Raw genomic sequence first — 13307 nt, forward strand, 5'->3', positions numbered from 1 at the left:
TTGTCTCTCTGGAAATTTCCCCCATCTTCCCCAATTCAACCTTGATCTTAACTCTTACTTTATGCTTTAATATTTGTTCTAAGACATAAAAGCAGCAAGGGCTAGGTAAATAGGATTAAATATCTTGCCCAGGAACACACAGCTAGGAAGTATCAAAGGTCAGATTTGACACCCTTAATCTCTGATCCAGAACTGGATAGAAAGTATTAGAGTTTCCAGATGGCACCCACTCCTGCACCTTGCACAATGTCAAGATCTCTTGCATGGGTCTGGGATTTTCCTTTGTCCTGGTATGCAGTTTCAGTCCTCTTTTAATCCCTGTATACTAGAATACACTTCACTCTTTGAGCTCTTGGCCAGACTCTCTCCTGAATGTCCTTAGACCTTTCTGTCTGTCTTCCTGTGATGATCTAGGTTGGCAAAATGACTCATCTTGATTTTTTTTTAAATTACTTGATCAGGTGCATTTTTTAGATCTTTATGGAAGGGAGCTTGACTTTACTTTTTCCTGACACTCTGCCATCTTGACTCCACCTTTGCCTCATTTCCAGTGAATAAGTCTTGCTGTATTTTTTAGTATTCCTTATCTTTGTTGCACAAGAATAATCCATTACATTGACAAACCACATGTTTTCAGCCATTCCCCAACCCCCAGTCAGTTGTTTCCAGCTTTTTGCATTATGGATAAGGCAATTCCCATATAGATAAGATTTTTTTTCCTTTTATAATTATTAATAATAGTAACTGACATTTATTTAGCACATTGGTATGTGCAAAATACTTTATTACCAGTATCTCATTTGAGCCTCCCAACAGCCCTGGGAGCCAAGTGCTGCAAGGATTATGACTCTCATCCTCACTCTTCCAGACGAGGGACATGAAGTTGCCCCACAGGGTCACACAGTTACTGACTGTTTCAGTTGGGATTCAGACTTCGGTCTTCCTAATGCTAAAGTTCACAAGACTTTCCCCTCTGCTCCTACTAAACCCCTCCTCTGCTGCCTTGTAGTATGGAAGTGATCTTGGTTTCTGAAAGGCAAAACCAGCAGAATATCACCTCGATTTGAAAGGGTTTGAGAGTCCCGCAGGTGCAACGATGGACTCTGTTACCTGAGCCCAGCCTGTCTCAGTTTCTAGGGGTTCATCGTTAGAAAGGAGACAATTGGCTGGTGACACATTTATTTTAATCTCTTATTGCATAGGAAGATGGTACCAATTTTCTAGTTCCGTCAGCTATGTAATATTGTGCCTAGCTCTCCACACTCTGCCAGCATTAAATAATAGTTTCGTGATAATCCTGGGAACGTAACCTAATGACTCTGTGAGGTAGATGGTGCAACTATTATTAATCCCATTTTATAGGGGAAGAAACTGAGATTTAGAGAAGTAAAATGACTCGGATAATTTTCATGGTGTTAAAGTTAAACGAGTAACTCCAGGTTCTTAGTTTCCATAGAGTTTATTAATAATCACTTGGTGCCTCAAAACCAAGTCTTAAGACTTGAAGCCCAATCTTAATGAGTATTTATCTAGCACTGCCCGATAAGGTAGATGCTTTATCTGTCTCTGTACTACAGCTAAAGAAATTGAGGCTGACGGAGATTTAAGTTCTAATCATAGCTGTCATTTATGCGATGGTTTATGGTTTGCAAACCTTTTTATATATATTATATCATTAGAGCCTCACAATAACGCTGGGTGGAAAGTGCTATTACTAGCCCTCATTTTGTGGGATAATAACATGTGGAAACTGAGGCAGACAGAAGTCAAATGATTTGCCCAAGGTCATAGAGCTAGTTAGTGTCTGAGGCAGGATTCAAACTCCAGTCTTCTTGATGCTAAATCCAGCACTGTCCCTCAGCTGTCTCTACTCTTCCTTCCCGAGTCCTGAGTTATATGGCTCTTCCCTCTCCGATGTTGCTATTAGTGGTCTGTGTTCAAGACAGTATGGTACGGGGCTCAGTACTTCAACAACATACTTAAGTGTTCTAGACTAAATCTAGCCCCTTCCCTGGTCTCCCTGTTATGCCATGGCTAGGCTAGGCTAGGTCTTTTCCCCTTGCCCTTAACCCCAGGGCTATCCTACTGTGTGCCCTGACAGGAGTACCTGGAATTCCGGAAGGAGAGGAGTAAGATGCTACTGTCCAGGAGAAACCAGCTGCTTCTGGAATTCAGTTTCTGGAATGAGCCCCTGCCTCGTGAAGGCCCCAACATTTATGAACTAAGGACTTACAAGCTGAAGGTGATTCTGGGTTTCTCTCCTGCCCCACTCTTCCTTTTTGCCTCTCAGAGCCAGATTGGAGATGCCGTGGGGCTTGAAGGACCCTGAGGTTCTGCATCTGGACCAGCCCACCCCTCTTCAGCCCATCAGATGTAATACGTGCTTGGCAGACACACATGCTACGTGCAGGGCATTAGGGGAAGGAACAGAGGTTTAGAGAAAGCAGAGCCCTTGTCCCTGGGGAGCTCTTAGTCTACCGAGGTCATAAGACTCAGGCAACTGGCAAGAATACGGATAATAATATAATTCACATTTCTGGAGTCCCCCCTAGTTTAATAAGCATTTCAGAAGTCCTTATTATCCAATACAAGTTCAAAATGAAATAGACCCTGCCCTCAAGGCTCGTACATCATCTGGAAAGAGCTGGATCTTTTCAAAAATTCATTTTGTGATTTTCGTCTTTTGAAAGTTTTTGTATTGTTACCCCAAATGCATCTCCCTTCCCTAACCCCTATCTTTTATGCCATCCCCTGTAATAAAGAATTTTTTAAAAAGAGAGGAGGGAAGAAGGAAAAGAGTTCAGCAAATCTAATCAACTTGAAAAATAATTCCAATAGGACACGCAATGTTCCAAACTTATTGTCCTCTACTTCTGAAAGGAGGCAAGGAATAAATTCCATTTCTCAAGTGCTTGAAGCTTTAAGAAGTTCTGGATAGTACTAGGTACCAGTATTGCTTGCTATCTTCATTTTACAGGTAGAGGACATTGGGGCTAATAAAGGTAAAATGATTTGCCCCTGCACTTCTCAGGACATGATAGCCCATCAGCAAAGTGTTGTATTAGATTAGAGAAGGGAACGTTGTCTCTAATAGGAGAAATCAAAGAAGACTTTCTGGAAGAAGTGACTAGGAAATGATGGTAGATTAGATGAAGAAGAGAAGGCACAATCCCACTTAATTCTGAGATAAGGTTCAGGATTAGAGTGAATTTAGGTCTCTAGGATGGAAAGATAATGTCTCTTACTAGCCTGAGAGCTGAATTTAAGACTAAAAGGCCAGTGTCTGTATTTACTAATCCCTTATGTTTCTTTTCAGCCAGGGACCATGATTGAGTGGGGAAACAACTGGTGAGTAAGAACTCTTGGCCCAAGAGAGCTTAGGGGATGGGGAGATCATTCTTAATCTCACCAAAGCCTCTTGCTATTTTTCTATATGAATGTTGTATTGCTGTCTTACTTTTACCTCCTCTCATTCCTATCCCTTCCCTCCCACATATCCCCCTCCCAGAGAGCCATCCTTTATGATAAAGAAGGAAAAAATATCAACAAAACTACTTAAAACATTAGCCATGTCTGACATAATATGTAGTGTTCTGCACCCATTGTCCCCTATCTCTCCAATGAAGAGAGAGAGGTGCAATCTTATGACTCCTCTTTGGGGCCAAACATAATCATTTTAACTACCTAAAATTCAATTTCACTTTTCCTTTTTTTTTCACATTTTCTTGTTAAAGTCATTCTTTATGTTGCTTCCTTTCTGAATCGGTTCATAGAAATCTTCCTGTATTTCCCTGAATCCTTCATATTCATTGTTCATTACAGCACAAAACTAATAAATCACATTCACATAATTTATCTAGCACTTTTGTAGTTGATGGTAATTGACTTTGTTTCCTATTCTTTAATAGGTTAAAAAAAAAGACCCTACTGTGATTATTTGGGTAGTTATGGACTCTTTCTTTTGGTCATTGATCTCTCAGATATGTGATCTCTGGGTCAAATAATATGCACATTTTGATCATTTTTTCTTAGCATATTCCATTTTGCTTTGCAGAATTGGACCAATTTTCAGCTCCACCAACAATGTATGAGTATTCTTATCTCTCCCCAAACCCTCCAAAATGGTCTCTTCCCATCTTTGCCAATTTGCCGGTTGTGATCACTAAAGCTTCTCTTATAATCCATTCAGAATCCCTTGGCTCCCTGTCCCCTTCTTGTGCCTCCTCTTACAGATGAGGGCTAAGATGGTAGAGCTAAAGGGTTTAACTTCTCAATTTCCAAGACAGCAGTAGCATTATCCCTCTCTCCATCTTTCTACTCTTCTCCTCACCAAGTCTTTGAGGAAATACAGCTTAATACTCACCGGCATTCATATAGAGCTTTAAAGTTTACAATGCTTGTGATCTCTATAATAATAATAACAATGATGATGATAACATTTAGCTAGAGTGTTAAGGTTTGCAAAGAGTTTGACAAATATTATTTCATTTGATCCTCACTACAACCCTGGAACATAGGTGTTGTTATGACCCTCATTTTATGGATGAGAAAAGTGAGGCAGATAGGTTAAATGACTTGCCCAGGGTCACACAGCTAGTAAATTTCTGAGGCTAGATTTGAATTTAGATCTTCCTGACTCCAGGTCCAGAAGTCTATCTATTGTACCAAACAGTTGTCTCTTTTCTCATTTGAGTCCCAACTTTGAGGTAAGCTGATTAATTGGCATTAACCCCATTTTTTCTTGGAGAAACTTGAGACTCAGAGTGAAAGTGACTTGTCCACAGTGACTTGGGTAGGAAAGATTAATCTTGAGTTTTAAACCCATTCGTCCTGATTCTTAGATTAGTATCCAATGAGCTCAGACTATAGTGTACCCAAGCTCCAGACCAGATCATCTGCTAAGATAAGACCTCTTCCTAACTTCCATTCTGCCCTCTTCCAGGGCCCGAGCAATCAAGTACCGTCAGGAAAACCAAGAAGCTGTGGGTGGCTTTTTCTCCCAGATTGGAGAGCTCTATGTGGTCCACCATCTCTGGGGTAGGTTGATTTTCTTCTCTCTCTCACTTCTTGTCCCAATTGCTAGCTATGAATCAAAATGTAAAGATCAAAATTAATATCTAATGCTTCCGGTATTATATTTAATACTATTTATTAAAATCAACTGGGGATAACAATTTATTCTACTTATTCCCTGTTTTCTGAAATGAGGCCCCCTTGACTGACCAAGAAAAAAAGGAAGAAAAATCTCAGGATCTTAGAGAAGAGAAACAGAATTTCCTTCCCCTGGCCTTGTAGACAATGGAATGGGACTTGGAATGTTCTCTCTCATATGTGGATATGTCATTAGGGATGTTATGAATAAGCAAGTCAAAATATCCATCCACATCTAGGCAGTACACTTCAAATCAAGTATTCTAGACCCTTGTTGTATCATATAACAACTCCTACCTTCTTTGGTCATCTGGTGAATAATTCTCAGAATAATGTTTGTAAGTAATTGAAAGAATTTTCATTTAGAAATGAATGAAAATAAAGATATTATTATTTTTCCAGTCTGTTCAAAGATCCCTTAAAATCTATCCCCAGACTCCTTCATGGACCCATGCTCTAGAGGACACATCGATCCAACTTTTTTCTTCCCTGCCCAGACTATATCTGGAGTCCTGTATTTAATGTGGGGTGTCACATTTTTGGAAGGACATGGGGGAGGAGGGCCAGATGGTGAGAGGACTGGAGACCAGGCCATATGAGGATTGATGGAAAGAACATTGCATACATATACTGTCAAACTCTGATGTGTACATGGACCTGCATTTGTTTCTGCCTTTTTTCTCCTTTATTCACAGTAATGGCTGGCTGAGTAGGAGAGTGGGAAGGGATATTCTGAAAAGAAGGAAATGGAAAACGAAAGCTGTCTGTATAAATTTAGAATAAAAGACAGAAAGAACTGGAGATGTTAGCCTAGAAAAGATCAGGCTTAAAGAGGATTTGATTGCTGTCGTCTTTCTTTTTTCCCTGAACTTAACTGACACCAGTAAGATGAACATTTGTATTTACATATAAAAAATAAAACAGAAAAAGGGGGATTATATATGAAACAGTCTTCAAGTATTTGCAATGGGCTCTCATGTGGAAGAGGGATTAGCCTTGTTCTGCCTGGCCCCAGAGGGCTGACTCAGGAGCAATGGAAGATCCAGTGATTTAGGCTGGATGTCAGAAAACCCTGATCCCTGTGACAACTGTCCCAAGGTAGGATGAGCTATCTCCAGATGTGGTGGACGGGCTCCTCTTTGGAGATCTTCAAGCAAAGGCTAGACAAAATGATCATAGAAATGGAAGTAGGTGCTGTGGATATGAAGGATTTGTTTGATTATAGGATTCTTGATGGAAGAGGGTAAGTCTGGTCAAATTCTGGAGTTAGAAGTGACCTCAAGAAACATCCAGTCCAAGCCCCACCTAAATAATGAGTTCGTTCAATAATATCGTTGCCAAATGAGCCATTGTCTGCAGATGTTCCTAAGCTAGAGAGGACACAATACTACCACCACCTGGCCCTCCAATCCCCATTTAACAAACTATTTTATCACCTTTCTTCCCCTAGCCTATAAAGACTTGCAGTCCCGGGAGGAGACACGCAATGCAGCCTGGAGGAAGAGGGGCTGGGACGAGAATGTATATTATACAGGTAAGGTACTTGCTGGTCCATCCTATTCTCAGCATTTGGCCTCATCACACCACTTTCAAAAACATGGTTGCTGGAGCAGTGAGGTAACACAGTGGCTAGAGCACTAGGCCTGGAGTTGGGAGGACCTGGGTTCAGATCTGGCCTTAGATACTTCCTAGCTCTATGAGCCTGGGCAAGTCACTTAACCCAGATTGCCTGGCCCTTGTATCTTTTCTGTCTTAGAATTACTACTAAGACAGAAGGTAGGGATTTTGTTTTTGTTTTTGTTTTCAAGATTAATTTTTTTCCTTAACTAAATGAAAAAAAAAACACAATTTTTAACATTCATTTTTTAAAGAAAGTTTGAGCCAAATTCTCTCCCTCCTCCTCTTTCTCTCTGAGACTGCAAAGTAATGGTTTAAAAAAAAAACAACTCAGTTGCTATTAATTGATCAATAAGAATTTTGGGAATGCCTATTCATTTTCAAGATATTCAAGATACAGAGAAAAAAACCAAATTGTTCCTGTCCTCTTGAGGGACTTGCATTCTATTGGGAAGGGAAGGAGCTTAGTGAAAGGCAGTGTGGTGCAGAGGAGAGTATAGATTTTGTAGGCAGAAAACCTGGCTTTGAATTCAGGCTTTCATTTAGCCATGTGACCTTGTGTGAGTCACTGCATCTCTGGGTCTCAGTTCCTTATCTTTAAAACTGAACCAGATGGTATCCAAGGCTTCTTCTAGCCTTAAACCTATGATCCTATGATTTAGGATTTATTTCATATTTGCTTAGATATATATGTATTGTTTTTCTTCCTCCCCACCCACCCCTGTAGAATGTAAGTACCTTGAGGGCAAAGAATGGTTCTGTTTTGGTCATAGTATAGTGCCTAGCACAAGACTACTTTATTGCTTGATTCTCAATACCAGGAAGATAGGTAGGGCCTTAGCTTGAGCACATAGATTATGGAGTTTGAGAATGACTGCTCTAATGCCTTTGAGCTCTCTTATATTGGCAAATCAGGCAAATGGATCATGCCCCATTCATTCATTCATTCATTCATTCATTCATTCATTCATTCAACAGATATTTGCCAAACGCCAGCCATGTGTAGGACACTGGACTAGATACTAGTCATTATCTGGTCCTCTCTGTTGAGCAAAGGGGTCACCTCTCAAGCCTTTCCTTCTTTCTATTTCTGCTCCATCCTGTGGTCTCCCCATGAGAAGGAACTTGGGTAATATCTAAATGATGAGTTATAATTCATCAAGTGTTTCTTCATGGGCTCTTTAAAAGAGGACCAGAGCAAATCTTATCTCCATTTTACAAGCAAGAGAACAGAATCTCAGAGGAAGGAGGCATTTTTTTTCTCAGACGTACAGCTACAAGGAGTCCAGACATATCCCAGCTATATGACCCTGGGCAAGTCACTCAACCCCCATTGCTTCTGCCTTGGAACCAATACACAGTATTGATTCTAAGACAGAAGGTAAAGTTTTTTTTTTATTTTTTTTAATGGAATAAGAAATGAGCAATAGAAAAGGAGATAGAACAGCAGCTACAGTAACCAGGAAACAGCCTTCGTGACCCCCTGGTGCTCACACCATGTCAAGAAAAAGGGAGGAAGATCCTCAGTATGTGAAGTGGACCCCTATGGGAGTCCCTGGACAGGAGCTGTCCAAGATGGGCTACTAGCTGTGTCATTGAAGGGAACGCCATCAGAGATTCATTGGTACCTTGGCCTTCACTGGGGAGTAGCCCATGAGATAATGGATGTAAAGGGCTTCTCAAGCTTGGAATCTATTAAAAAATCCCTAGTAATGAGTGGAGAAGTCCTCTGCACAGCCCGTGACCTTAATCCTTTCTTTCCACAGTCCCTCTGGTACGGAACATGGAGTCTCGTATTATGATCCCCCTGAAGATCTCACCCCTCCAGTGAGCCTGCGGACTCCTTCCTCATCCCTGGAGGGAGCTGTTAGCCAGAAGAGCCCCTCCTCTTCTCCCCATGTCCTCCCCGCTCCCTCTACCCTGCTCTCCCCCTACCGTCCTCTAAGATTTCATGTCTCATTCCTTCTTGGGGGTCTGGCAAGACCCAGGGCCCTAAGGGAGTTATTTAAGGCTGAAGTTAGCTGAATTAGACCAAGACCTGGCTGCTTCTAATTCTCATCCACCTCTTCCCCTTTCTCTTCTTCCTTTGGTTTCTTTCACTCTGTGGATAGAGCCTAGGGCTTGGAATCAGGGAGACCTGGGTTTAAATCATGCTTAAGACATTTATTAGATGTGTAACTAGCTGGGTACTTCCCTTCTTTCTGGGCCTCAGTCTCCTCATCTGTAAAATAGGGACCACAGTACTACAGTACCACAACAGGGTTGTTGTGAGGAGCCAACCAGATCATGTATGTAAATGGCTTTGCACACCTTAAAGCTAACTATCGTTATCGTCATCATGCTCTTCCTCCTGCCAGTTACTGATCCCCTGGGAAGGTAGGAGCAGACCTCAACTTCAAATTTCCTTTCCCCAAGGGCCCTTGGCTCTGGCTGCCTCAACCTGGTCTCCTTTCCTGTAAACCTCCCAAGTGTAATCATATTTCCATAAGAGGCGGCATTGTCCTGTGGTTAAAGCTTGGAGGCAGGAGCTGGATTCGGATTTTAGCTATTAATGCAGTTGTCTGCTTGATAGAAGAGGAACCCTCCCAGTATGTTTCTCTTTTTACAGAGCTCTGGGCTGTGCTTTCCCTTCACTGTCTCTGTAATGGAGGTTCTGGCTGTCATTTTCCTTCTCTCTCCTCCCTCCTATATTCCTCTTGAGTCCTTCCTCCATCATTATCTTTGCTGCCATGTGGGGATCATGTCAGTACCTGGGAAGAGTGGGGTTTGGCCTCTTCAGGTCCCCTATACTCCCCAGATTATACCCCAAGAGGCTTGGATCCACCCCTTCTGGGACAGCCTGTACTGAAAGTCACTGACTAACCTAATTAAATATTTAATAGAAATGGTGTTTGTTCTTCTTCACTTGCCAGGAATCTCCCCCAGCTGCCCCAACATTCCAGGGGTAGGAGAGATTGGAGCTGGTGAAGGGGAAAAACTTGGAGGCTGGAACCGAAGGAGAGAGACAAGGTTGGGGTTTTCCACTGAGAGGCCTGGGCAGAGGACACATTGGGAATTAGCCTATTTCTCCTGAAGGAGTATAGAGTCTGGGGAAGGGAAGGCTCAGGGAAGACTTGAGAGCTATTTCCAAAGGGTTCTCACCTGAACAGAATGGTTGGTTCTTGTGGGCCCCAGAGGGCAAAACCAAGAACAGTGAAGGGGAAGGCATTATCTTGGGCAAAATCTCCTCTTACAATTAAAGTCCTGGGGTTGGGAGTGGGGGTCTCAAGCAAGAGCTGGATGATGACTTGTTGGGCATCACAGTTTGAGAGTTGGAAGGACCTCAATGACCATCTGGTCCATTCCATACTAGAAAAAGAATCCATGCTGTCCCATACCTAACAAGTGACTGTCCAGCCCCTGGTGGAAGACTTCCCAAGAAGGGGAAACCCGTCAACTCTCCAGGCAGCTTATTCCACTTTAGGACAACTCATCATCAGGAGGTCTATCCTGGAGTCTAATTGAAACTGGCTTCACTACAAAGACCTCTCTTTTCCTTCAACCATTCCTAGTTGTAGAGAGGATTCTGACTTAAATAGAGAGACAGCAAGGTGAGTAGAGAACAGGACCTGGAGTTGGTAAGACCTAATTGTAATCCTGCCTCTGGTGTTAGCTGTGTGTCTTTGGGCAAGTCACTTCACCCCCAGGGCTTCAGTTTCCTTGTCTCTAAAGTGAGAAGAAGAATAATCCCTACCTCACAGGGTTGTTGTGAGGGTCAAATGAGAAAATGTGGGGGATGCTTTATGGTCCTAAAAATGCTCTGGCTCTTTTTAACTGGTAGAGGATATGGAGTCACATTGAATTCATGAGATCACACCCTTGTTTCTAGGTTTTATTCTTGGTTTTGTTTTTTTGTTTTTTTGTTTTGTTTTATTTTGTTTTTTTACTGAGAGAAGTGAGTGGATTTTGTAGAAATCAATTCTGTTACTTTGTGGCCAAATTCTACTCAAAAGGACTAAATCATTTGACTCTTAAATTAGCAATAGAAACAGAAAGCTTGATCCAATGAGTACAACTACTGTTGAAAAGAAGCCCTATAATGAGAGGGAAGGAAAGTTAGGATGATGACAGGAAGCAGAGGTAAGGGATCCCAGATGGAAGCTTGGAGAAGGATGATTACGTCCAGCATTCAACTTACCTACTAATTCCTGCAAAAACCTGGAATGTACTGCAGACCAAATAATGATTAAGATAATCGCAAATTTCAAGATGTCAAAAATGAAAACTATTGGGATCTTTTAGGACCAAAGGGCAATGTGAAGATAGAAAAAGTATACTGATTACCTCCTGAAAGAAATCTCAAAAGGAAAAGTGCTAGTAATATAACCAAAATTGAGAGTTCCCACATCAAAAAGAATATACTGCAAGCATCCAAAAAGAAGAAACTTAAGAATCAAAGAACCAAAATCAGGATCACACAAGAACTAGCAGCATCTACTAAAAACCAGAGGAGAGCATGGAAGTCAGTATCTAAAAGGCAAAAGAGATACTAGTTTACAAATGAGAATTTCTTGCCCTGCAAAGACTAAATTAATTGGAGCAATTAAGGGGACCTTCGTCAGTACTAACATCTTAATAGAACAAACAAGTTCTCCTTCATATCTGTAATGTCTTCAAAGGGCACTAAAGGAGTTAAATAAGATAAACAGGAACTTGGGAGGTGAATTGGTTTTATTTTGTTTAAGAGAAGAAAAAGAGAGAAAAAAGGAATATCTATATCAGTGTAGAATGGAGGAGAAGGGAACAGAACTAGCTTCTCATTGGAATGGATGAGAAAACAGGCATTCAAACATGGAAGTAGGGGCAGAGAAAACAGATGTCAGGTGAAGCTAATTCTTATCAGAATTACCCAAAACAAACTTGAAGACACTCTTAGTTTGCTATAAAAATACATCAAATAGTAGGGAAATAAAGTAGGATTATGAGGGAGGGTTAATAGAGGAGATGATTCCTGTGAGGGTACAGTCGCCAACAAAACAAACTTGGAGATCCTGAAGGAGGAAAGAAAAAAATTAAAATCTTTTTTCATCAGTTAGGGGAATCTTTGAACAAATAGTGGTTTGTGAATGTAATGAAATATGATTGTGCTCTAAGAAATTGTGCAAGAGATGTTTTTAGAGAAGTAGGAATTGATATGGAATGAAATGAGCAAAACAACACTGCAATAAAAAATGACTTAGGAAGAACTAAGAAATCCCAGGAAACAATGGCTAAACATGTCTCCAGAGGATTTATGAAGAAACATGTTACCTTCCTCTGACAAAAGGGATGATGGACTCAAACTGCAGAAAGATACATACACACACATATGAAAATATGTGTGTTTATGGTCATTGTATGGAATTTTTTTTTTTGGCTTGACTACTTGTTATGAGTTTTTCCGTCTTTGAGGAAGCTAGGTAGTATTATAGATAGAACACCGATGAGGAATTTGAAAGACCTGAGTTCAAATGCAGATTTGGCTACTTACTAGTTTTGTGATCCTGGACAAGGCACTTTATCTGTCTCCCTCAGTTTTCTCCTCTGTAAAATAGGGATCATAAGAGCACCTACCTCTCAGGGTTGTTTTGAGGATCAGATAAGATATTTGTAAAGCACATCACAATAAAGTGCTACATAATTTAGCTATTATTATTTTTCCTGTTTTTAATTGAGGAGTGGAGATAGGAGAAATAATCAATATAGTCCAAAAAGTTGACCACTGAAATACTTTTTTTCAAACTACATGCAAGAGAACAGAAGGAAACACAGACAAGGAGTCCAATTATGAAAGTATTGTGAAACTCTATACTTTTAAGTATACATAGTAGAAGTTCATGATTTCACATACAGTCCATTTTTGCATTGTTGATGTTTGTGGAAACTAATAATTTTTTTTTTGGTCTTTAAATTCCAGAATAAAAATAAAATTAAAGAGCACCAGGTTTAACATCCAAGGACCTGAGTTCAAAATCCAACTCTTATCACTATTAAATCTTCATAGTCTAAATCAAGTCACTTGACTCTGAGGGCCTTGGGTTATCCATCAAATCCCAGACAAGTCTCTTATGACTTACAAATGACAAGTCTAAAGTTGCAGACAAGGTGTTGATCTGCATTGTTTGAGGAAGCCCCTTGATGGAAATTCCCTTCACCACTGAAAAAATAGGGCAGTCCAATAAAAATTGATTGAAGAATGCCTTGCCGGAAATCAGGGATTCTCAGGGATGGAAGTGAGACAAAATACCTTCCACCTCTCAGAATCCCTATTTTCTTTCAAGGCCCAGCTCCAACTACAAGTACCTTCTATATCTACAGTTGATCAATAAACGTTATAATATCATCATTGCCTGGGCCTCTTATTTCTCTATCCATGCTGGTCACCATCTGCTCTGCTGAACTGAGGTTAAGTGACCTGCTCCAACTCATACAGCGCAGCATTTGGCAGAAGTGGGACTTGAACTTGCATCTATTGCAGTTCGGAGGCCCGCGCTCTGCCGGCATGGCCACGCGGCTGATTA

At 40.9% G+C, this 13307-nt stretch overlaps 1 protein-coding gene and 2 non-coding genes across 3 annotated transcripts in view; 2 read left to right on the top strand and 1 right to left on the bottom strand.

Annotated features, from left to right (window-relative positions):
* Positions 1-9653, top strand: part of NIPSNAP1 (nipsnap homolog 1) — a 36866-nt gene extending 27213 nt beyond the window's left edge. Inside the window, exons 6-10 of the mRNA XM_001380137.5 lie at positions 2102-2242; positions 3317-3348; positions 4943-5037; positions 6602-6685; positions 8535-9653. Of these exons, the coding sequence (XP_001380174.3) occupies positions 2102-2242; positions 3317-3348; positions 4943-5037; positions 6602-6685; positions 8535-8599 (417 nt within the window). The 3' untranslated portion in view covers positions 8600-9653. The remainder of the gene's footprint in view (positions 1-2101; positions 2243-3316; positions 3349-4942; positions 5038-6601; positions 6686-8534) is intronic.
* A 3329-nt stretch (positions 9654-12982) lies between these two features.
* MIR1546 (microRNA mir-1546) lies at positions 12983-13071 on the top strand. Its single transcript, NR_034961.1, has one exon. It is a non-coding gene; the product is annotated as a microRNA mir-1546 (primary transcript).
* Positions 12996-13055, bottom strand: MIR1546B (microRNA mir-1546b). The gene has a single exon (NR_162897.1). It is a non-coding gene; the product is annotated as a microRNA mir-1546b (primary transcript).
* Positions 13072-13307: the final 236 nt, after the last annotated feature.

Source organism: Monodelphis domestica, chromosome 3 (assembly GCF_027887165.1).
Source record: "Monodelphis domestica isolate mMonDom1 chromosome 3, mMonDom1.pri, whole genome shotgun sequence".
NCBI lineage: Eukaryota > Metazoa > Chordata > Mammalia > Didelphimorphia > Didelphidae > Monodelphis > Monodelphis domestica.